Source organism: Thunnus albacares, chromosome 22 (assembly GCF_914725855.1).
Source record: "Thunnus albacares chromosome 22, fThuAlb1.1, whole genome shotgun sequence".
Taxonomy (NCBI): domain Eukaryota; kingdom Metazoa; phylum Chordata; class Actinopteri; order Scombriformes; family Scombridae; genus Thunnus; species Thunnus albacares.
Genome location: NC_058127.1, coordinates 4,231,110 through 4,255,093, shown reverse-complemented (window position 1 = coordinate 4,255,093; position 23,984 = coordinate 4,231,110). Strand labels below are relative to the sequence as shown.

At 38.4% G+C, this 23,984-nt stretch overlaps 3 protein-coding genes and 2 long non-coding RNA genes across 10 annotated transcripts in view; 2 read left to right on the top strand and 3 right to left on the bottom strand.

The window, feature by feature from the left end:
• Positions 1 to 6,871, top strand: part of LOC122974228 (myelin-oligodendrocyte glycoprotein-like) — a 73,224-nt gene extending 66,353 nt beyond the window's left edge. Inside the window, exon 6 of one of the 2 annotated variants that reach the window (XR_006400254.1) lies at positions 5,886 to 6,871. Coding sequence is in view for 1 of the 2 variants with exons in the window: in XM_044342213.1 (XP_044198148.1) it covers positions 5,706 to 5,729 (24 nt within the window). In the remaining variant the exon portion in view is untranslated. The other variant, XM_044342213.1, reaches the window with a different exon arrangement.
• Positions 1 to 23,984, bottom strand: part of LOC122974275 (butyrophilin subfamily 2 member A2-like) — a 47,107-nt gene that overhangs the window by 18,719 nt on the left and 4,404 nt on the right. Inside the window, exon 1 of one of the 2 annotated variants that reach the window (XM_044342298.1) lies at positions 11,711 to 11,843. The exons of the other annotated variant lie outside the window; for it this stretch is intronic. The gene's annotated coding sequence lies outside the window, so the exon portion shown is untranslated. Of the gene's footprint in view, positions 1 to 11,710; positions 11,844 to 23,984 lie in introns of those variants that run through there. 2 annotated transcript variants of the gene reach the window in all.
• On the top strand, positions 127 to 13,356 carry LOC122974215 (myelin-oligodendrocyte glycoprotein-like). 4 transcript variants are annotated; one of them, XM_044342192.1, is made up of 5 exons: positions 127 to 300; positions 1,806 to 2,183; positions 4,318 to 4,508; positions 5,257 to 5,340; positions 12,880 to 12,965. In XM_044342192.1, exons 1-4 carry the CDS (start codon positions 207 to 209, stop codon positions 5,335 to 5,337), a joined length of 744 nt encoding a protein of 247 aa, XP_044198127.1. In that variant the 5' UTR covers positions 127 to 206; the 3' UTR covers positions 5,338 to 5,340; positions 12,880 to 12,965. The 4 variants fall into 4 exon arrangements, with proteins under 4 accessions (XP_044198127.1, XP_044198126.1, XP_044198130.1 ...); XM_044342191.1 differs by lacking the exons at positions 127 to 300; positions 1,806 to 2,183; positions 4,318 to 4,508; positions 5,257 to 5,340 and adding exons at positions 10,368 to 10,443; positions 12,096 to 12,476; positions 12,644 to 12,727; positions 13,100 to 13,356 and having other exon boundaries at positions 12,880 to 12,995; XM_044342195.1 differs by lacking the exons at positions 127 to 300; positions 1,806 to 2,183; positions 4,318 to 4,508; positions 5,257 to 5,340 and adding exons at positions 10,368 to 10,443; positions 12,096 to 12,473; positions 13,100 to 13,356 and having other exon boundaries at positions 12,880 to 12,995.
• LOC122974337 lies at positions 12,633 to 12,945 on the bottom strand. Its single transcript, XR_006400347.1, has 2 exons — positions 12,854 to 12,945; positions 12,633 to 12,746 (listed from the first exon to the last, which is right to left on the bottom strand). It is a non-coding gene; the product is annotated as an uncharacterized LOC122974337 (long non-coding RNA).
• Positions 13,262 to 19,279, bottom strand: LOC122974306. The gene is made up of 3 exons (XR_006400307.1): positions 19,221 to 19,279; positions 18,955 to 18,999; positions 13,262 to 13,340 (listed from the first exon to the last, which is right to left on the bottom strand). It is a non-coding gene; the product is annotated as an uncharacterized LOC122974306 (long non-coding RNA).

The following is a 23,984-nucleotide window of genomic DNA, read 5'->3' as shown; positions in this document are numbered from 1 at the left end:
GTCCATCATCTACATACACAACCTAATCATAACATAACAACTCGTAGTCATGCCCTCACATCCCAGCAGATATTGTGCGTCGCGCTGCGTTTCTTTGCAAACGGAAGTTTTTTGTAAGCAACCCACATAGTTTACAGAGCAACAGCAGAGTGAATCACAGTTCAGCAGCTTTACAGACGCGTCATCTCTGTCTGTCTCTAATTTACATGTTTAAAATGGACTTTTATCAGTTTAGTAACATGTTTACATTCTGTTTTTTTATTCTCTGTCTGACTTTCATCGTCTGGACTCCGGTTGAAGGTAAACTGACATGTTTCTCTTTTATTCGCTTGTTAACTCGTTTCACCTGAGCGACACTTGAATGAATGAAACAGTGAACATGTGAAAATATGTTTTACGGTTCATTTTCTGTGTCCACAAACTGTAATGTGAACTTAAACTAGTCGTCATATCTAATGTAAAATCACTGCTTTATGTTTTTAATGTTGATACGACATGTTAAAGTCTTTAAACCTTCACTAACGTTAATTAAACTTGTAACAAACGTAATAGATCTTAAGTCTAAATGTAGATAAACTAACCTACAATTTATAACTCAAAACAAACAAGCAAGTCAAAATATACAATAGTTTGTTTTTATTTTACATAATCTGTTACATATATTTTATTCTTGTCATATTCTTCTGAGAGAAATGTGTGATTTTACTGTTTATTTGCTGACATGATTCATCAGTGACGATGATGACGATTATTCATGTGGTTCATGTCCACCCCAGTTTCCCAGAGCTCATAACTGATTTTCAAAATGTCTTGTTTTGTCCAAAACCCAAAGATAAGTTGTTTTTTTTATTGTCATAGAGGACTATGAAAACAGAAAATATCGCTGCAGCTTTAAGATGTTGAAATGTGACAAAAAAACTTTTCAGGTTCTGTAAAAGTTTGATATAAAAAGGCAAAATCAACCTCTTCACACCACATACAGTACTGACAGAAGAGATAAACACTGTCACACTGTTTAACAGGTGTTTTTTGTTCAACTTGTTCTTTTTTTCAGTGCTGATGCTTTCTTGTCACAAGGGTTTGGGAGTTTCCTGTCATACTGCCAAAAGTTCCCTTTGGTCATTTGTAAAGTCATGATAACTTTACAGAAAACACATTCTGTTTCCAGAAAGAGCTGAAACAATTAGCTGATTAATCGATTAGCAGGTCGACAGAAAACAATTTATTTTCAGACACAAATGCAAAATATTTCTTAGTTCCAGTTTCTCATTTGTGATGATTTTCTTGCTTTTCTTTGTCTTATGTGATAATAAACTCAATTAGAGCTGCAACGATAAGTTGATTGGTTGATCAACAGCAAATTAATCAGCAGCTATTTTGATAAGTTTGGTTTTTTTAAAGGACACGTTTATTGGATTTTGTACTGTTAATCAGAAAACATAAGACATTTGAAGACATCACCATGAGCTCTATGACATTATAACAGGCATCAGCGAGGCCTGATGGTTATTTTTCTCTTTTTTTTTTTCAGATCAAAGCAAACCAAGGAAATAATCAACCGATCAATCGTTAGAAAGTTAGAAATTAGTTTCAATCTTAATTCAACATGCTCTCTGTAGCATTTGTTAAGTTTCTAAATTAGCACCGCTGACGTGAAGTACAGTCATTGTTACTGGAAGTTTGGATTTACAGAAAAGGTTTGAGATATAGTTGAGATAATATCGTTGCGACATACAACATACAGAAAAATAGATTCCAGACTTCTCTCGCTTTTCAGAAGGTTCAATTTTCCCTCCATTTTCCAGGTCAGTCTGAGGTGATTGGGTCAACTCAGCCAATCATCGCTTCTCCAGGTGATGATGTCATCCTGCCTTGTCACCTGGACCCAGAGTTCAACGTGAAGGGGCTGACGGTGGAGTGGTCGAAGCCCGATCTGAAGCCTGACCCCTCAGATCGGCTGAGTCGGGTTGACTACGTCCATCTTTACCGGGACAGACGTGAAGTCCCCGACATGAAGATCCCAGCCTACCTCAACAGGACGGAGCTGTTCACAGATGAACTGGAGCGCGGAAACATTTCACTCAAGATCATGAGCGTGACGCTGGCAGATGAAGGGAGATACAGATGTTTGGTTCCCAAGTTGAAGAGCAGTGTAAAGTCGGCAATTGTTGAACTTGTTGTTGGTGAGTAAGCTTCTGCAGATGTTAATGGTCCAAGATTTGTATTTTTTTGATCTACTGATTTGACTTGTGTGTCAAAAAATTACATAGTTGAGCACTTTTTATGTACAGTGTGATACAGCTAGAGGCTTATTTACATGACAATGATATTTATGAAAAATTTCAGTCTGCTTTTAGAGGTAGACATAGCACCAGGACTGCACTCACTAAGGTCATAAATGATCTTAGAATGAGCGCAGATAAAAATAAAGTTTCTGTCTTTGTTCTTCTTGATTTGAGTGTTGTGTTTGAAACCACTGATCATGAGATACTTCTGAACAGACTTGAAAGCTGGATTGGTCTCTCACCCCGGGATTCCACCGGGGACGTGTGCGCCGCGTTCCGGCTCCGACGCAGTTTTGCTCCGTCCTCTGCACAGCGCCCTATTCAACTGGGAGCGTGTCAGAGGCGGAGCGTCTTCACTGCGGGGAAGCCTTCCGCTGTTTAAAGTCTGTTGCATTCCTACTACAGTAATTACAGCAGCCTAATCAAAGCTGATAAAGTCCCTTAAAGCTACTGTAAATACTGCAGTAGCAGGGCAACTAAACTGTCCAGTTTTGTTAACTTGCTCAACTTTCGTTGATTTGCTAATTTTCCTTGATTTTTGTGCTTCTACTGTGGCTAAGTAGGCTACGTAGTTAAATGGCTTCTTTATTCGTCTGTTTTAATTGCGTTTATTGTTGATATACGACCAGGAGTCTGCATGGGGTGATTTATTTTGAAAATTGACCGGATGCTCAATGCTGTTTCTGTGTCTGACTTCCTGCCCAGCTCGATCTGCTCTGTGCTGCTTGACGCGGCCTCCATAAAAAAATAGACGAGGCACTTATCTTTAGCGCAGCGGAGGGGAGAGCCACTTCTGGGACGCTTCGGAAACGCACCATGGTGCGCCCGGTGGAATCGGATACATTGACTAGAGTGGCTGCGATCAGCTCCGGCAGCTGCGTCGGAGCTGGAACGCGGCACACACGCACCCGGTGGAATTCAGGGGTCAGGAAACACACTGAGCTGATTTAATAGCTACCTCACAGACAGAAATTACTTTGTAAGTCTTGGTGGCGATGTTTCCAAGAAGCGAAGCATTCTCTATGGTGTTCCTCAGGGCTTGATCCTTGGTCCGTGGTTGTTTTCCCTATACATGAACCCGCTTGGAGAAATGATCCGTGACTACAGGATTTATTTTCACTGCTATGCTGATGACACCCAGCTGTATTTATCTGTAGCACCTGACAATAAGGATGCCCTACACCCTCTGCTAAACTGCTTCTCCAGTATTGTGCAGTGGATGAATTAAACAAAGACAAAACTGAAGTCCTTATCATTAGCACAGACACTCAAAGCGATGAAATAATAAATAGACTCGGAAATCTGACCCTACACGTTAAACCGAAAGTGAAAAACCTGAGTGTCATTTTTGATCCTGACCTCAACTTTGAGAATCATATCAGCAACATTACTGAGATAGCCTTTTATCACTTAAAAACATCACAAGAGTCAGACCCTACTCAGACCTCTACCTAGAGGATGCTAAGACACTGACTCATGCTTTTTTACTCTCACACTTAGATTATTGCAACGCACTTTATACTGGTTTGCCAAAAAAAGAACTATTGATCAGCTGCAGCTCGTCCAAAACTCAGCAGCAAGAATTCTAACCAAAACCAGTAAAAGAGGTCACATTACTCCTGTGTTAGCGTCTTGCACTGGCTCCCAGCAATGTTGAGGATAGATTTTAAAATTCCTTTACTTGTTTTTAGAGCTCTGAATGGACTGGCTCCTTCCTACCTGTCAGAATGCCTGTTGGAGCATGTTCCAAATTGTTCCCTCAGATCACATGGTGCCAGTCTGAGGGTGCCATCGGCGAACAGCAAGATGTATGGAGATGCTTCCTTCAGTGGTTATGCACCGAAGATTTGGAACATGCTCCCTCCTCGGTTGAATTTTAAGAAGCAGCTTTTACACACACATATGTTGCGCTTTGCAGATATATATATATGTGTGTGAGTGTAGGGCTGTGTGATATCACAATATATATTGTGTGACAAGAGAAAAATGTCTGGACTCATCGCTGAACATAACATTCCTCCACATGTTCAAGTTCCAGTGCATGTGTTGCCGACACCAGTGCAAACGAGCCTGACAGTGAAGGGCAGCCATGGCAGGCCTCCTGGCAGCCCTATGAGATCAGAGATTGGCTGCGTGCAGTCTGTTCTGGATTGTCCTGGCAGAGAGCCGTCGGCCATATTGTCCTGCAAACCTGTAGAAGACCTGTACCTAAGTGCTGACAGGGTGAGGAAACGGTCTTCTTGGGGTGTTGTCTTCTTGGGACGCCCACTTCACGGCCTGTCTCTGACATTCCCCGTTATATGGAACTTGGCCTTCACTTTAGAGATGGTACTAGGGCTCACTCCAAATAATGCCACAACTTGGTTTTGTGGAACACCAGCTTGAAGTTGCCCTATCACACGGGCCCTATCCAGATCAGTCAAACATGGCATGCCAATTCTTGGAGCAGACACCTATTGACCACTGTAGCAGGGCTCATGCTCATACCTGGGGGTACCAGAAACTCAAAACAAGAGTCAATAGCAACAGCAAAATAAGCTGTTTGGCATTGGCAGAGAAGATTTGGCAAATTTTTCATGGGCGCAACTCACATACTCAGCTCTGCTGCTCATCCCACAAATACATGTTCCTCACAAATGTGGCACCATTTAAAAGGGAAAGAAACAGGCTTTCCAACGGTTTAAGATTTATTGCCAAGAAGCATTGTTACAACAAAGAAATAATCTACCAAACACAAATTTCCTTACTTTTTGTGCTAAGTTTATATATATATATACACACATAATATTTCTTTTGTAAAACACTTTGAGCTGCCTTTTATGTCATGAAAGGTGCTCTATAAAAAAGATTATTATTATTATTATTATTATTACCTAGAACAGTGTCAAAATTCAGTACCTTTTAAAACTTTTGTCAGTAACTTTTTAGTATTGTGCTGTAAATTATAAGAAATCTTGTGTTTTTTTTCCAGAGTCAAACTCTGATGAAACCTGGACAACAGAGACGCCGCTGCATCTCCAAACTCCTGATCCGAAGGATGAGACGGATGTAGAAGGTGAGAAACGGTAAAAATCTGTGAAGAAGAGAGGAAACGTCTTCAAAATCAGCTGACATGTTGTTTTCAATTACTGTGGTAATTAGTCTTCATATATTTGTGTCTGGTGTGTCCCCACTTATTGTAGCTCTATTTCTTTTCCCATCAGGTGGTCGGAGTTGGAGCGCTCTGATCTCAGGTGTGGTGGTTTGCTGCATCTTACTAATCTTTGTTGGTCTAGTTGGTGGATATTTATTTAAACAAAGGCATCAAAAACCAAATGTAAGTCAGAAATAAACAAAACATATTGTTGCTTATTGCAGTGTAAATCATTACAGACTCTTTTGGAGACTGTTGACTAATAATTCTGTTAATTTTCCTTCCAGCATCCAAAGTATGCCATCGTTTAAAGCAAATCACCTTCAGTCTAGCTGACTTGCTCCAACGTACTTTACTGGCTGATGTTAAAAGAGATGAGAGCATTAAACTCACCTGGATCCTTCTGGGGATTTAAACCGGACACATGTGGACTCACAGGATCAGCGTTAGGGGGGTTTCTACAGCAGATACAAGTTTTCTTTGTCCACAGCTCACCTGAGGCTCCTGAATGGATCCTGGCTGGAGGAATGCTGATCCCCAAATTAAAAAAAGTGATTTTTAAAAGCACCACCTGACTTAAAACTGACTTAAACCTTCCTGAAAACGATGGACTTAGATCCACAGCCTGGATAAGAACTGTGCCAGAACTCTTAATCCACATGATCAGCAGCAGGATCGCTTTGCATTGAAAAACTCTGAACATCTGTGGCAGCACTTTAAACTTTACACCTCGTCCATCATTTCCAACTTTAACCTTGTTGGTCGTTGGGAAACCAGAGGCGACCTCAAAGAGACCCACGAATAAGAAGAGAAAGGTTTCAATGCTTCATAAACCTTTTCTTTAACCTTTGGTTCTTAATGTCCTTCTCTGGAGGAGGATGATTATCAGATTTATTTTGTGTTGAACAGTCTTTTCAGGGACTTTCTTGCTTGTCAGAGAAATACGAGTTAAATATGTTTAAATATGAACTCACTCGATGGAAGAAAGTCTTATTAGCAACAAGCTTGGGAGGGAAAATCATCAAACTGCTGTAAAGTACCAAAAGACATGATTTATTTCAACTGAGAAAGGTCAATAGAAGACTTATCAACTTAAACGAATGAATTATTCAAATTATTCTTTTTCAGAATAAATCATGTTTTTTGTTATTTTACAGCCACCTGATGCTGATTTTCTTTCATCCGGTAATATTTCAACATTCTTCCACTGAAACATTTTCTGCTCTGAGATTTAACTTAAAGTTCCAAGAAATATCAACACAGGACTGTGATATGTAGTAAAAAGAAGATTTTGCTGCATTTTGCAACATTTTGTGACGTTACTGTGATCTGAGCTCCAGTTTACTTAACTATAACTGGAGGAAGAATGTTTTTTTTTTATGTATTTATGTTAAGTGATCCTGAACATTACAACCAAGAAATTTTATTTCTTTCGACTGTTATAAATCCTAATGACTGTTTTTGTGTCTGTCACAGTGTTAAAACAATGTCTCAGAGAAGGTTATTACATTTTGACATGTGTGAGTTCAGAGCTGAATTTTCCTTATAAAGTTAATTTCAAGTTAAAACGCTCTCTGCTCCCTTAACATCAACTGTCAACATGCCTTTGAGCAGGGCAGTTATATATTCTCATATTGTTCTGTCATTTCAATTATTATTATTTCTACAATATAAGATTTTGTTAAATCATGAGGATTAAGCTACCTCCAGCACTTTAAATCAGTTAGTGTTACCTCGTGTCATGCTGGTGTGACACTGACTAAAAATCTTAAAAAACATTAAATTGAAGCACATCTGAGGGGTCACTGAATGGTTTGATGAGTGTTTAATGATGTGAATCATATGCAATGACCTTGACAGTCACCAGATCTCAAACCAATTTAACACCTATGGGAGATTTTGCACTGATGTGTTAGACAGCGCTCTCCACAACCATCATCAAAACACCAAATGAGGAAATATCTTCTGAATGAATGGTGTTCATCCCTCCAGAAGAGTTCAGAGACTTGTAGAATCAATGCCAAAGTGTATTGAAGCTGTTCTGGCAGCACATGGTTTGGCAGTACGTTGGGTTTTCCTTTAATTTGTCACCTGTCTGTATGTGCAGCATGTTTGTGTGTGGCTTAAACTTAACATCAGTCAACAATTAGGTATTTATTCGTCAACATTGTAACACTTGTAAAACAGTGTCTCTAGTCTCTAGAATATCAGAAAATAATTTTGGGGGTAAATTGAGCCATTGGCTCAACTTGCCCCAACATCACTGACACGTTTTACCCCACAACCTCCATTTTAACAAAACTGTTTTACACAGTGGCTCAGATCCATAGTTATGTTCATGACCTTGTTTTGTAGCTGACACAGACTTAAATTAACATGTAATAATGTCCAAAATATATCTTTTTTTAATTAAGATACAATACTGATAACTTTAGTAACATGATGAATTCACTTGGCATGACAAAAATCATTTTTTTTGCTCTGGTTTGCTGACCACTTGAGTATACTTGAGTATACTTTCTTAATTTGTGGTCATATGATTACTTTTTGTTTATGGTTACCCAGATAAAGGGGGTGGCTCTGTTTACCCCGTTCTCCCTTACATTCATTTTGGGGATGTTATTCCATTATTGTGCACTTTATTACAAGGACATTTGTCAGATGTTACATTCTTTAAAATTTGATTTAAATAACACCATTGTTAGATGAATAAAGTGGGGACAAGTTGACAAATAAATCATATTTTTAAATGATTGCTGTGCTGTGACTTTAATCTCTGTCTGCTGTGTGATTATAATCTGACCTCATGTTGTTGAAAGCAGCTGAACAGATAACTTTTTAAACTGTTTAATCATAAAGGTAAAGTTCAAGTATCCATGATCATGTTTTGCTGCTGCAGCTTAACTCAGCAGTAGGTTAAGTAGCTTGTGGAGGCTAATGACAGCTAACTGTAGAGACAGATTGTTGAGTGACATTACTGAGGCAGAACTGTTGACTTCTCTCTACTGCGTGTGCAGTTTTAACAGAAGTTTCATAGTCTTGTTTTAATCCAGCCGGATCGTCACTAACTGTCAAACTAGATAACACAATATTATCACCATTATGTCATGACTATGTAACCATGCAAAATAACACACTAAATGTCACAAAGATATGGAGCTACAGAATCAAGACATTCAGAAAATCCTCAGAATTTGAATCTAAACTTGTGTTTCACCAAACCAGCTGCAGCAACAAGGCTTTTTGAATTTCCACTTCATTGTTAAACCATCATGACCTGCAAGATTAGATGCAGGTTCAGTTTTATTCATCAACTTTTTCAGCAACTCACTTTTAAAAGTGTTCATTGGCAAACCTTAAATCTTGGTGTGTGGCTCCATCTAGTGGTTAAAAACATGTATGTTGTGGACAAGAGAGGGTCAATGTTTCTTCTTCTGGTATTAAAAGGCTCTGTTTAAACTGTGTAGCCTCTAGTTTCCTAATTGTGAAAAACCTTTTTTGTAAATAAAAAAATGTCGACTTCTTTGTCAATAATTCTGCCTCTTACCTTTCGGAGGGATTTTTGAGCTGCATCAACTCTCAAACCAAAGCAGATACAGTATGGAGCTCAGATGAGAAGATATATTGGATCAGAATAATAATAAATATGAAGTTTGAGTTTAACATTTACACCTGGGGTCCGTTTCACAAAGCAGGTTTAGTGAAAACTCAGTCTGTTAACCCTGAAATGAGGGAAACTCTGAGTTTTCCGTTTCAAAAAGGGAGGTAACTCAAACCAGAGAAAGAGGGATAACTCTAGCCTGTTTCAGAGAGAGAGGTAACTTAAACTCTCGGTCAGTTACCGTAGTAACAGACTCTATGAACCTAACCTGGTTGGGACCAGGTTTTTCTCAACTTTCAGAGCCACACACTCCATTTGATTTCCTCATTCATTCAGTCAGCAGGCGAGTTTTGGCGTAGCCTAGTTCTGCCGTCTGTCATTTAGAAAAACATTAAAAAAAATCAGAGTCAGTATATTAGAAGTCCATTAGGCACAGTAGGTGGCGACTTTTTTCACCATCATGGCATGTCCTTTTGATAACAATCCCGTGGATGAAGGTGCAGCATTACTGCGCAGAGAATTAAATAGGCCTATTCGTCGGGAGATAGTTATCAGACCGCGCATAGATGCTCTGGCATTTCCAGACCATTATCTTTTTGAGCGGTACCGTTTCACGTCACAGTCCATCATCTACATACACAACCTAATCATAACATAACAACTCGTCGCGCTGCGTTTCTTTGCAAACGGAAGTTTTTTGTAAGCACTTGAGTAAGGAAACTGTATGCAGGCCGGTCAGAAAAGTCTGCCTCGCCCTGAAACGGCTTTTACCCATCTTTGTCATTTTCCCTGGACACAAACTTGTCAGAGCCATCAATGAGGAGTTCCACAGGATTGCAGGTGAATGATGTAGAGATCTGTTAAATTCATTTTAAATTATACTCTGTTAATGACACTGTGCTGCAACCTCAGACTGGGATTAGTAATTTTAATTTCTTTTAGGATTTCCCAGTGTGATTGGCTGCATAGACGGCACACACATTCCCATCACGGCTCCCTCACATAATGAAGCCGATTATGTGAATAGGAAGTCCATTTACAGCATAAATGCGCAGGTACATGTAGATTGACTACTGTTTCAAAATGTTAAAGACTGCATCATAGTTCAACTAACATCTGTCATTCTCTGCAGAGTTTGTTGAACCTGCTTTGTGAAACGGACCCCAGATCTAATCACTACAAACGCCAACAACATTCGTCAAGATAAATGACATGATGATGCGTCATGTTAAAGTGGAACTTCCGTCCTCATGGTTTACAGAGCAACAGTAGAGTGAGTCATAGTTCAGCAGCTCTACAGACGCGTCATCTCTGTCTGTCTCTAATTTACATGTTTAAAATGGACTTTTATCAGTTTAGTAACATGTTTACATTTTGTTTTTTTATTCTCTGTCTGACTTTCATCGTCTGGACTCCGGTTGAAGGTAAACTGACATGTTTCTCTTTTATTCGCTTGTTAACTCGTTTCACCTGAGCGACACTTGAATGAATGAAACAGTGAACATGTGAAAATATGTTTTATGGTTCATTTTCTGTGTCCACAAACTGTAATGTGAACTTCAACTAGTCGTCATATCTAATGTAAAACCACTGCTTTATGTTTGTAGTGTTGATACGACATGTTAAAGTCTTTAAACCTTCACTAACGTTAATTAAACTTGTAACAAACGTAATAGATCTTAAGTCTAAATGTGGATAAACTAACCTACAGTTTATAACTCAAAACAAACAAGCAAGTCAAAATATACAATAGTTTGTTTTTATTTTACATAATCTGTTACATATATTTTATTCTTGTCATATTCTTCTGAGAGAAATGTGTGATTTTACTGTTTATTTGCTGACATGATTCATCAGTGACCATGATGATGACCTGACGATTCAGTTATTGACAGTTAAGTTGCAAAGGAAGGATGAGCGACAACGTCTTATCAGTTGTCTAAATCTCTAATTCAGTGTCTATCAGTCATCTGTCTGCTGGTCACATGATGAATAAATAGTTTTTTTTAAAGTGTGGCATAATTGAAGGCTAATGTCTGGAAAATAGAGCAGCAACTACCAAATGTTTTCTTTATCAGTTCATCTACTGATTAATGTGATTTATGTCCATCTCAAGTTTCCAGACCTATGACTGATCTTCAAAATGTCTTGTTTTTCTCTGACTATAGTCCAAAACCCAAGATTTTTTTTTTTATCATAGTGGAAAATTCACTGGTTCTGATTTCCAGGTTGTTGATTAATTTTCTATCTTTCGCCTGAAGGTTATTTTTCTCATTTTTTTTTCCAGACCAAAACAATTAAATCAAGAAAATAACAACCGATCAATCGTTAGTAAATTAGAATTAGTTTCAGCCTTAGTGCAACATGCTCTCTGTAGCATTTGTTAAGTTTCTAAATTGTAAATGAAAAATATAGTCATTGATACTGGAAGTTTGGATTTACAGAAAAGGTTTGAGATATAGTTGAGATAATATCGTTCCTACATACAACATACAGTGTAATTCCCTCGAAGCAGAGGCAAACACAAGTGGCTTTCTTGCAACAGGTTTATTTGCAGCTTTCTCTCCAAATCCACCGTGAAAACTACAGACACACACACACAGTATAAGGACAAAGTTAGCGAAAATAAAAACCTTCACAGCATGTGGAAAACAGCTCACCAAATAAAATAAAGACAAAAACATGAATTACCTCGTTGGCTGCGTTCTGCAAATAAGGGAATTATCCTTGGTCCTTGGAGGGTCCTTAAACATTTCACAACCACTTGAATAGGTTGATATTTAGCATGTATCTCAGCTGGAGCACGTGTGCATCTTTACCTGCTCATTTCTCTCGTCTCACGTATATCAGAACAGCGCAACTGGCTTTCTAAATAAAAGTGGTTGTTTCACAATAAAGCTATCTTCTTAAAATAATACAAAACAACAAAGATAACTGAAATATATTCAAAATGACTCAAGTGTATTCTAAAAGACAATACTGACATTACAAATTACAAACAACAGTTACATACAGAAAAATAGATTCCAGACTTCTCTCGCTTTTCAGAAGGTTCAATTTTTCCTCCATTTTCCAGGTCAGTCTGAGGTGATTGGGTCAACTCAGCCAATCATCGCTTCTCCAGGTGATGATGTCATCCTGCCATGTCACCTGGACCCTGAGTTCAACGTGACGGGGCTGACGGTGGAGTGGTCGAAGCCCGATCTGAAGCCTGACCCCTCAGATCGGCTGAGTCGGGTCGCGTACGTCCATCTTTACCGGCACAGAAAGGAAGACCTCGACATGAAGATCCCAGCGTACCTCAACAGGACGGAGCTGTTCACAGATGAACTGGAGCGCGGAAACATTTCACTCAAGATCATGAACGTGACGCTGGCAGATGAAGGGAGATACAGATGTTTGGTTCCCAAGTTGGAGAGCAGTGCGAAGTCGGCAATTGTTGAACTTGTTGTTGTTGGTGAGTTTCTTCAGATGTTGTTGATGGTCCAAGATTTGTCTTTTTTAGATCTATTGATTTGACTTGTGTATCAAAAATTACATGATTGAGTACTTTTTATATACTTTTTGTCAGTAACTTTTTGGTATTGTGCTGTAAATTATAATAAATCTTGTGTTTTTATCCAGAATCAAAGTCTGATGAAACCTGGACAACAGAGACGCCGCTGCATCTCCAAACTCCTGATCCAACGGATGAGACGGATGTTAAAGGTGAGAAAACTGTACAAATCTGTGAAGAAGAGAGGAAATGTCTTTAAAATCAGCTGACATGTTGTTTTTAAATTACTGTGGTAGTTAAAGTCTTCATATTTGTGTATCTGGTGTGTCTCCACTTACTGTAGCTCTATTTCTTTTCCCATCAGGTGGTCGTCACAGTCGGAGCGCTCTGATCTCAGGTGTGGTGGTTTGCTGCATCTTACTAATCTTTGGTGGTCTAGTTGGTGGATATTTATTTAAACAAAGGAGTCAAAAACCAAATGTAAGTCAGAAATAAACAAAACATATTGTTGCTTATTGCAGTGTAAATCATTACAGACTCTTTTGGAGACTGTTGACTAATAATTCTGTTAATTTTCCTTCCAGCATCCAATATGACATCGTTGAAAGCAAATCACCTTCAGTCTAGCTGACTTGCTCCAACGTACTTTACTGGCTGGTGTTAAAGGAGATGAGAGCGTTAAACTCACCTGGATCCTTCTGGGGATTTAAACTGGACACATGTGGACTCACTGGATCAGCATTAGGGGGGTTTCTACAGCAGATACAAGTTTTCTTTGTCCACAGCTCACCTGAAGCTCCTACATGGATCCTGGCTGGAGGAATGCTGATCCCCAAAGTGATTTTAAAAGCACCACCTGACTTAAAACTGACTTAAACCTTCCTGAAAACGATGGACTTAGATCCACAGCCTGGATAAGAACTGTGCCAGAACTCTTAATCCACATGATCAGCAGCAGGATCGCTTTGCATTGAAAAACTCTGAACATCTGTGGCAGCACTTTAAACTTTACACCTCGTCCATCATTTCCAACTTTAACCTTGTTGGTCGTTGGGAAACCAGAGGCGACCTCAAAGAGACCCACGAATAAGAAGAGAAAGGTTTCAATGCTTCATAAACCTTTTCTTTAACCTTTGGTTCTTAATGTCCTTCTCTGGAGGAGGACGATTATCAGATTTATTTTGTGTTGAACAGTCTTTTCAGGGACTTTCTTGCTTGTCAGAGAAATACGAGTTAAATATGTTTAAATATGAACTCACTCGATGGAAGAAAGTCTTATTAGCAACAAGCTTGGGAGGGAAAATCATCAAACTGCTGTAAAGTACCAAAAGACATGATTTATTTCAACTGAGAAAGGTCAATAGAAGACTTATCAACTTAAACGAATGAATTATTCAAATTATTCTTTTTCAGAATAAATCATGTTTTTTGTTATTTTACAGCCACCTGATGCTGATTTTCTTTCATCCGGTAATATTTCAACATTCTTCCACTGAAACATTTTCTGCTCTGAGATTTAACTTAAAGTTCCAAGAAATATCAACACAGGACTGTGATATGTAGTAAAAAGAAGATTTTGCTGCATTTTGCAACATTTTGTGACGTTACTGTGATCTGAGCTCCAGTTTACTTAACTATAACTGGAGGAAGAATGTTTTTTTTTTATGTATTTATGTTAAGTGATCCTGAACATTACAACCAAGAAATTTTATTTCTTTCGACTGTTATAAATCCTAATGACTGTTTTTGTGTCTGTCACAGTGTTAAAACAATGTCTCAGAGAAGGTTATTACATTTTGACATGTGTGAGTTCAGAGCTGAATTTTCCTTATAAAGTTAATTTCAAGTTAAAACGCTCTCTGCTCCCTTAACATCAACTGTCAACATGCCTTTGAGCAGGGCAGTTATATATTCTCATATTGTTCTGTCATTTCAATTATTATTATTTCTACAATATAAGATTTTGTTAAATCATGAGGATTAAGCTACCTCCAGCACTTTAAATCAGTTAGTGTTACCTCGTGTCATGCTGGTGTGACACTGACTAAAAATCTTAAAAAACATTAAATTGAAGCACATCTGAGGGGTCACTGAATGGTTTGATGAGTGTTTAATGATGTGAATCATATGCAATGACCTTGACAGTCACCAGATCTCAAACCAATTGAACACCTATGGGAGATTTTGCACTGATGTGTTAGACAGCGCTCTCCACAACCATCATCAAAACACCAAATGAGGAAATATCTTCTGAATGAATGGTGTTCATCCCTCCAGAAGAGTTCAGAGACTTGTAGAATCAATGCCAAAGTGTATTGAAGCTGTTCTGGCAGCACATGGTTTGGCAGTACGTTGGGTTTTCCTTTAATTTGTCACCTGTCTGTATGTGCAGCATGTTTGTGTGTGGCTTAAACTTAACATCAGTCAACAATTAGGTATTTATTCGTCAACATTGTAACACTTGTAAAACAGTGTCTCTAGTCTCTAGAATATCAGAAAATAATTTTGGGGGTAAATTGAGCCATTGGCTCAACTTGCCCCAACATCACTGACACGTTTTACCCCACAATTTTTTACAACCTCCATTTTAACAAAACTGTTTTACACAGTGGCTCAGATCCATAGTTATGTTCATGACCTTGTTTTGTAGCTGACACAGACTTAAATTAACATGTAATAATGTCCAAAATATATCTTTTTTTTAATTAAGATACAATACTGATAACTTTAGTAACATGATGAATTCACTTGGCATGACAAAAATCATTTTTTTTGCTCTGGTTTGCTGACCACTTGAGTATACTTGAGTATACTTTCTTAATTTGTGGTCATATGATTACTTTTTGTTTATGGTTACCCAGATAAAGGGGGTGGCTCTGTTTACCCCGTTCTCCCCTACATTCATTTTGGGGATGTTATTCCATTATTGTGCACTTTATTACAAGGACATTTGTCAGATGTTACATTCTTTAAAATTTGATTTAAATAACACCATTGTTAGATGAATAAAGTGGGGACAAGTTGACAAATAAATCATATTTTTAAATGATTGCTGTGCTGTGACTTTAATCTCTGTCTGCTGTGTGATTATAATCTGACCTCATGTTGTTGAAAGCAGCTGAACAGATAACTTTTTAAACTGTTCAATCATAAAGGTAAAGTTCAAGTCACCATGATCATGTTTTGCTGCTGCAGCTTAACTCAGCAGTAGGTTAAATAGCTTGTGGAGGCTAATGACAGCTAACTGTAGAGACAGATTGTTGAGTGACATCACTGAGGCAGAACTGTTGACTTCTCTCGACTGCGTGTGCAGTTTTAACAGAAGTTTCATAGTCTTGTTTCAATCTCCACAGCCGGATCGTCACTAACTGTCAAACTAGATAACACAATATTATCACCATTATGTCATGACTATGTAACCATGTAAAATAACACACTAAATGTCACAAAAATATGGAGCTACAGAATCAAGACATTCAGAGAATCCTCAGAGTTTGAATCTAAACTTGTGCTTCACCAAACCAGCTGCAGCAACAAGGCTTTTTGAATTTCCACTTCACTGTTAAACCATCATGACCTGCAAGATTAGATGCAGTTTCAGTTTTATTCATCAACTTTTTCAGCAACTCACTTTTAAAAAAGTGTTCATTGGCAAACCTTAAATCTTGGTGTGTGGCTCCATCTAGTGGTTAAAAACATGTATGTTGTGGACAAGAGAGGGTCAATGTTTCTTCTTCTGGTATTAAAAGGCTCTGTTTAAACTGTGTAGCCTCTAGTTTCCTAATTGTGAAAAACCTTTTTTGTAAATAAAAAACCCTTCGACTTCTTTGTCGATAATTCTGCCTCTTACCTTTCGGAGGGATTTCTGAGCTGCAACAACTCTCAAACCACAGCAGATACAGTATGGAGCTCAGATGAGAAGATATATTGGATCAGAATAATGATTATAAACATGAAGTCTGACTCTTTAAGTATCCACAGTATTTTATTCTGTGTGCTGAGACTTTTCACTCTATACTTTTAGTCATTTTGCTAGTTTAAAAATACTCAAATTCATTGTAAATAAAAGCTGAAAATCCTTTTGTCTTCAACAGACTGATGAAGGTGAACTCTCTGTAGATCTGATGTTCTTTCTCTTGGAGCATCAGTGCTAAACATCCCACCAATAGACACTGAAAAACCCTAAAAAAGACAAAGGAGTTGTAACATTCGCTGGTGACGTGAATCAAATGCAACCATATAAGACTGAGACTGTTACATGATATGATGTTATATTATAATTGAGTGAACCAATGTTTCTTCTGATTCATATTCAGATTAATTCTTGGGATAATTTCTACATGAAATTCAGCAGTGGTTGGCAGTTTACAAGTTGGTGAGGTACAGATTTTCTTTCTGGCACTTTTCCTCTTTCAGATGAATAATTTCTATTTCCAAATGCTCCTTTTATTGCTGAAGATTATTGATTTCATCCTCCAGATGATTCCTGCTTAGACCATCAGTCTCATCACCTGCATTGAGGGAAAACTGGTTCACGTCAGATACTTCTGTAGTGCTTGTGGAACATAATTGCAACTGTAATATACTGTAGTTTTTAGATATACAGTTAAAATCACAAAATAAATCTGAAGATGTGTTACCCCTGCTGATAGTCCTTCTCACACTCTGGAATCTCTGTCCTGGTGTTTTAGAGGCTGGAAAAATATATTTGGTTTCAACCATAAGTTGCAGTTTGAATGGATGCATGAACCACATTGAATGCAATTCAATAGAATGCTCGGATTATATTTACTTTTTTAAATTATGCCACCTGTAAGTTGTCTTTGTATATTAAGTATATAGAATGATTGTCCATACAAATCCTAATTCAAATCCAGTAAGTATTTATTTCAACCTACTCCGCATGTCTTGCATCCTAAAGAACATTTTTGACTCGAATAGCACAAATGGCACATGACAGCATGTTATGAAGGTTTCTTTACACATTTATCCCTAAGTTATTTATTAATATAGAAAATAAGACGAATTCTATGTGTTCATATGCAACTTTCAGGGTCATAAAAAGTGGAATTTTGAATGTTCTACCTCAGATTTGTGAAATGTTCTGCTGTTTGGCAAGTGTTTGTCATGTTCTGACCATAAAGGTTGAAACAGCATTGGTTTCGAGGTGGTCTCGAACCATGCTCTGCTGATTTCCAACTTACTGACAAAAAATTTACTAACCAACCACTGACCTCATAGGAAAGTCAGCTCATATACATCACATGTGAACTACGTCACTTTAGAAATGTTGATATGATACATATTGTTGAAATGTTAATATGCTATGTATTACACGTGTTGAAACTTAGATATTCAACGTTTCTGTGGTTTGCAGAAACGTGCAATGCCAACGTTTTATTCTGGCGACCAAGCTGCACACACAGAACTACTCCCCAGAGACTGAAAACATGATCACTGTTATTAGTCTTTGGAGCCGTTTCTAAATAAACTAATGTGACCAAACTCTTCATAATGAAGGAACATGTCACCCAGTGCAGCGATGTGGCTCACTGATGTGTTTTTAATAGTTTTTGAACAATAACGGAGGTCTACAGCACAGAGGAATAAGATATGTCAGGCTTTTGATACACACACAATACTTGTTAGTAGTTCAGTTCATTGTTGGTTTGGATCTTCACGTGAAATTTGTTGACAATAAGAAAAAAATAGAAAATCTCAAGACATATCCATTAAAACAAATAGGTTTTCATATGTTGAAAGAATTATTGATCACTAGTCATTCCCCCTGTCTACCAGTAAAGAGATCCAGCATTTTATGGCCACATTTTGACTTTTAGCGTTCTGCTGAGACCAACCTGTGATAATATTTCCTAATCAAAGCTGTGTTTTGCTCTACAGTCAGTCCATGCACCTAAATAACCAGTTTAGAGTTGGTTTTCTCCAGCACTCTGATTACATAGCCTATAAAAGTAACCTGGAGAACGCATTTCTTGGCCATGTGTGTGGATAACCAGGTTTCTAATCAGCTTTTTACATGTCAGCATGTGAAGAACATGTGGAGGTTTCTTAATTCAAAGTAGGAGTTGCTATGAAAGCAGTGTAAACCTTAAGTGGAATGCCTCAGCTAATCAAAGTGCTTTGGAATATGTTTTTAAAGCCCTGACAAAGACGTACAGAGGTTGAAACATGTTGGTTTTTGAATGATTTAGTCTCCACAACATATGCTTTTTAATATTTCCTTTCTTGCTGTTGCATTTTCTTATATTTGAAGTGTCTGGATTGTCTTATGTAGCGCAACCAGTCATCTTTTCCTATGTTTGAATGTGTGTTGTTGTGTGCACCTGCTGAGTAAAGTGTGATATTGGCAACCTCACTGCAAATTCTGCCTTCTTGTTGTAGATAATGTAACTGTAAGGAAAATGGATTTGTAACTTACCAATTTTGTTTCAACTCTGATTCTGCACAACCACGACAACTACAACTGCAAGAAACAAAGCAAACAGTCCATGCAGAAATGACTCCAACAGAAAAGAGTTGCAAGAAGAATCACCTAAAATGAGCAGCGCACAGAGCAGCATGACATTAAAACCAGACCTCAAATTTTTTAAACTGAATAAAATTATGTTATTGATAAAATATGATGTAATTAAATGTATGATTTATTTTTGAATCATTTTATGATTAAATATGAATAATTTCTACCTTGAACAATAATAATGTGTGTCTCTCTGATCTGGTTGATGTTGTTCTGTTGGACTCTACAGGTGAAGATGCTGTTGTCTCTCTTCTCTACAGTCACTCAATTGTTATATGTTTACTTACTTGTAAGTTTTATAGATTTAATAAATAAAAATCACATATGAAACTGAAGCTATCAGTGAGGTGTTGTAGTACTTTGGCCTCAGTTTTGAAGTGCTGCTATAAGTTCTGCTAACCACCAGATGTCACTGTGCTTACTGAGTTTAAAGCCCTAAAGTTTCAAACATTTTGTTTCCTGAGAGTCAGTGTTGTGTTCAGGTTGTTCCTGCCTATGTCCGCCTAACTGTCTTTTTCAGAAAAGTCATTTTTAACTGCTTAGCCTCATGTCTGTGTTTGTGTCCTCTCATGAACTGATTCAGTAATAAATGCATGTACTTAAATACAGTAACATTTAGTACATATGCACTTACCTACAATAAGCTGAACAAAAGATTTGTGACCCAGTGAAGGAACAAGACAGCTGTATGTTCCCTCATCAGAGAGTTTCACTTGGGAAATGTTCAGTGAAATGTCTCCGTGCTTCATTTCCTCAATGGACAGTGATGTTCTTCCCATGTATGATGAGTGTTTTAAATCCAGTCTTTCTTTATGTTTTTCCCACACATGGACATACACTGGGTTCAGGTCAGGTCTTGCCCACTCCAACCGCATTTCAGGTGCATCCATGGGAGGTTTAAGGTAGCATGGTAAAATGATGTTATCACCAACTGTTGCCACTAGCTGAGGTGGTTTATCCTGAGACTGACCTGGGAAGAAACAGAACCGTTACTCACCAAAAATCAGTGTCCTGTCTTCTTTACAAAACAACAAATTATAGCTGAAAAAAGACATTTTCCAAACATTTTACTGTAATACTAGCACAACTTGTTAACATTTACCTGTACATGGGTGAAGTGTTAGGAGGATGGCAGCCAAAACACCGAAGGCAGTCTGTCCAGACAGAGAGACCAGGCAAGTCCTCTGATGATGCATCCTGCAGCTCTGAAAATGAGAAAACAAAGGAAGTTGTTCGCTTTCGCACTCTGTCTTAAACAACAGTCAGGAGCCCAAATGAACAGTGAAACCTGTTTTTCTTGTTGTAATCATTCCTCCTGTTCATACTGACCATTAGAAGATCCCTTCATAATGCACTTACAATGGAAGAGATGGGGGACAAACCCCACAGTCCTCCTTCTGTACAAAAATGTATTTAAAAGTTTATCTGAAGCTAATATGAAGCTTCAGCATCCAAATGAGTCAAATCAAGTAGATATCTTTCAACGTTACAGTCTTTTTTAATGCCAAAGTCCCTCTTTTTGTTACTATACTTCCTTGAAAAATCATGAATCCGTCTTTTAAGGACAAACTCTGGAAACAAATGTTCTGTAGTTTAATTTGCTCCATAACCTGCGAGCTTTATGGGGAGATGGAATAGTAGTGAGCTGATAGAGTGTTCTTACTGTCTCTGTTATCTTACACAGCAAGCAGCCACCTTTCCTTTATAGACGTCAGTTTGCAGTTTCAGTCCAAACTGTAATGTGTTTCAAACCACACATTATTACATTATTACTATAAATTTGAATTGAAAACTAGGTTACATCAATGTTTTTTGGCATGTTTGACAGGTAGTTTTTTTTTTTTGAAGTGTCATTCATGAGGTGTGGCCTACTTGAGCTGTTATAAGATAACATTTATATGTTGCAAAAAAAATTGCAACATAAGGAGCTGTTATAAGATAACATTTATATGAAATATAAATTGCAATATAAGGAGTTCCCCTCAGACTGCACAACTTCCTTGATTACATGGAAGCTCTTTATGTCATTGAAAAAAGAGTCAAGCGACCCAAATGATTAACATATTAGCCTACTCTGTATCCTGAGTGGTAAAATGCAGATTTGCGCAATGAACAGGTTTAATCAGTGTTCATGCGCATAACAACAGACTGCAGACAGCGTGGACGAAAAGATCATGACACAAAGTTAAAATAACCGCATCCAAACTACGATTAAAGCTGAAATTATCAAAAAGTAACCTGCAGAAGTCTAAATAAGTCAGTTTCCATCGCTGAACATTTGACTGTTTGTTAAATTCACTTTGGTGCTGTGGGGAAATGAATAGACAATGGAAGAAAAAAAGCCAGGAACCAGCATATCCACAATAAGGTTGGTGGTTGGGTTTCCCACATAACCTGGTTTCTCTGAGTAACCAGTTACTTAGTGGAGAACAACCACACTGTAGCAGAACAACCTTTTATCAGTTGTTTATTTAAATCACTGATTCATTGTCAGCCTGTCAGTCATCTGTCTGCTGGTCACATGATGAATAAATGAATAGTTTTTAAAGGTGTTGCATAACTGAAGGTGTGGTTGTGTTTGTGTGTGTTTTTACAATTCTTGGAATGACTCCAACCTGATAAGATGGTGACGTTAAACTGATTGCTGGAAAGTAGAGCGGCAACTAACAACTGTCTTAGTTATTGATTAATCTACCAATTACTTTCTCAATTTATCCCTTATTTGTGTGGTTCATGTCCATCCCAAGTTCCCAGAGCCCATAATTAATCTTCAGAATGTCTTGTTTTGTCCAACTATAGTCCAAACCCAAAGATAATAGTTTTTAATTAAAGCTGCAAGCAGCGTTGAACGGGTCTTCGCGCCCTTGCGCACATCGGGCCGCGGCGCAGTCACCTAAGCTTCTGGGAACCAAGAAAACGTTTGGAGATGATCAGTGTGAGAGTCTTTTAACACACAATACTAACCAGTGTCTCTCTGTGAGCCCACCCCTCTGTTCACAGACAATTATGAATTATGAAATCAAAATATTGTCAACCTTAATCAATAATTCAGGCATCAACTGTAGGATCTGTGAGGAACACAGTTGATCATTTGCTATAATTATCAATTATCAATAATAATTAATTATAACAATTAACAGAATTATTAATATGAACTAACAAATACGGAGCACCACCTGGAAACCGGGACTAACAACCAAACAAGGTAATCTAATAAATGGGAGTTCACCTAGAATGTTAATATCTGAGAGATAAACATTCAAGGGTGAAAAAAGAATGGTTGAATTCGAGCTCTGAGTCCTTCAATCAGTCACTTTTCATAATATGTTACACAATAATGACAAAAGAACTTCTCTTTAAAGATACAACAGTGTTTATTAAACTTAGCAAAATTAACAAAGTTAACAAATGCTTCATTCAATACATAGCTATTCAATCTAATTCTACCAAACAAAACACAAACAGCTTTGCACAGGGTTGGACACTTGCAGGGAATGCGTGTATGTATGTATATATATATGTGTGTGTGACAAGATGGCGACTGGGCCTGACGTGATGACGTCGACGGTCTGCGACGCGGACGTGACTGTGGGGGTAAGTCACGTCACGCGAGACCCGAATGGCAGAAGTACGGCGGTGTCTTGGCTAGACAAAAACAAGGTGACTGGTGGTCGGCGTCTTGCTCTCACCCAATTCCGTGAAAAACACACGTGTCTGATGGCGGATAAGGAAAGACAACGCAAAGCTTTGTCCGATGTTATCTGGCCATCAGATGTGCAAAAAGATGTCGGTGCGTGTATCTGTGCGCGCGTGTGAGTGTGTGTGTTAGTAGCAAGAGAGGGAGGAGGGAAAGCGATCGTGAGAGGGAGAGAAGCGGCTCTTTTGTCCACAGAGAGCGCACGTACGGACGGCAGTCTGTAACGCACGTTGTCTGGTTTCAGATCGACAAAGCAGTTTACTTTCTCACTCACAGGGCACAAACACAGCAGTAGTCCCGAGCGGGACAAACACAAAATAGTCTAGCGTGGTGAACACAACTACAAGCAGCAAACTTAAAATACTCCACAGAGTAAAGCAGAGAAAAATGGACTCGGCGGTCCGTCAACTCACACAACAAGAACAATAGCAATAAAGCTTAAAAGCTAAACAACAGCAACTGATGCTGAAAAGAACACACAACTACTCCTCTGCCCCTGCCCAGACTTATGCCTCTTACTTGGTCGCTTCACAAAGCGAGCAGGGTGTGTGTGTAGTCCGTCTTAATGTCCAACTTTGTCCTTGGCTAAAAATAGATGTGTGCGAAGTGGAAAAAAATACTCGTACATTGTGCGACTACTAATTGCAACCATAAAAGTATATGAATTCTAGAGGGATTGAAAGTTGAAACGACAGATACAGGAAGTGGCAACGCTTGTTAGGGCAGCGGAGCGTTAACTGCAGCATGACCGAAAGAAGCACAACCAGTTAGCCTCTGCTAGCCTCTCAGCTAACCCCGGCTCTCTGTTTAGATCCAAACGGAGCACCGAGTCCCGATTTGTTATTTAGGTTAAAGCGGAGAGAATCAGCGGGTCTGTGGGCCAGCTGAATGAAGTGAAACCTGCAGAAAAAACACAGTCCGTGGATAACTACTGTGTTCAGCTGCACAGATAGGAAATCCCTCGGCTGACAGGATGTACCACTCTGTGAGGAAAAATATTTTACCCTCCCCTTTTTGGTTTATAACAACGGTTGGCAACCAGTATATCAGGTGCATTACTGCCACCCTCTTCCTGAGTTTTTCCCCTCATATAAGCTATAGTTTTTCTTGATCATTAGTACAATATATGATTACATGTGTAATAGTCTCCTCAGCCAAGTGGGAAAAAATGTGGCGGCCGTTTTAGATACATAGGTGGCGCTCTCGAGCACATTTTGGCACATTTTATCAAATT

Excerpts from the sequence above, each read along its gene's own strand:
- LOC122974215 (XM_044342192.1), top strand. The coding sequence starts at position 207 with ATGTTTAAAATGGACTTTTATCAGTTTAGTAACATGTTTACATTCTGT. Across the intron at positions 2,184-4,317 it reads AATTGTTGAACTTGTTGTTG|TTCCAGTGCATGTGTTGCCG; the intron begins GTGAGTAAGCTT and ends CACATGTTCAAG. Across the intron at positions 4,509-5,256 it reads TGTACCTAAGTGCTGACAGG|AGTCAAACTCTGATGAAACC; the intron begins GTGAGGAAACGG and ends TTTTTTTTCCAG.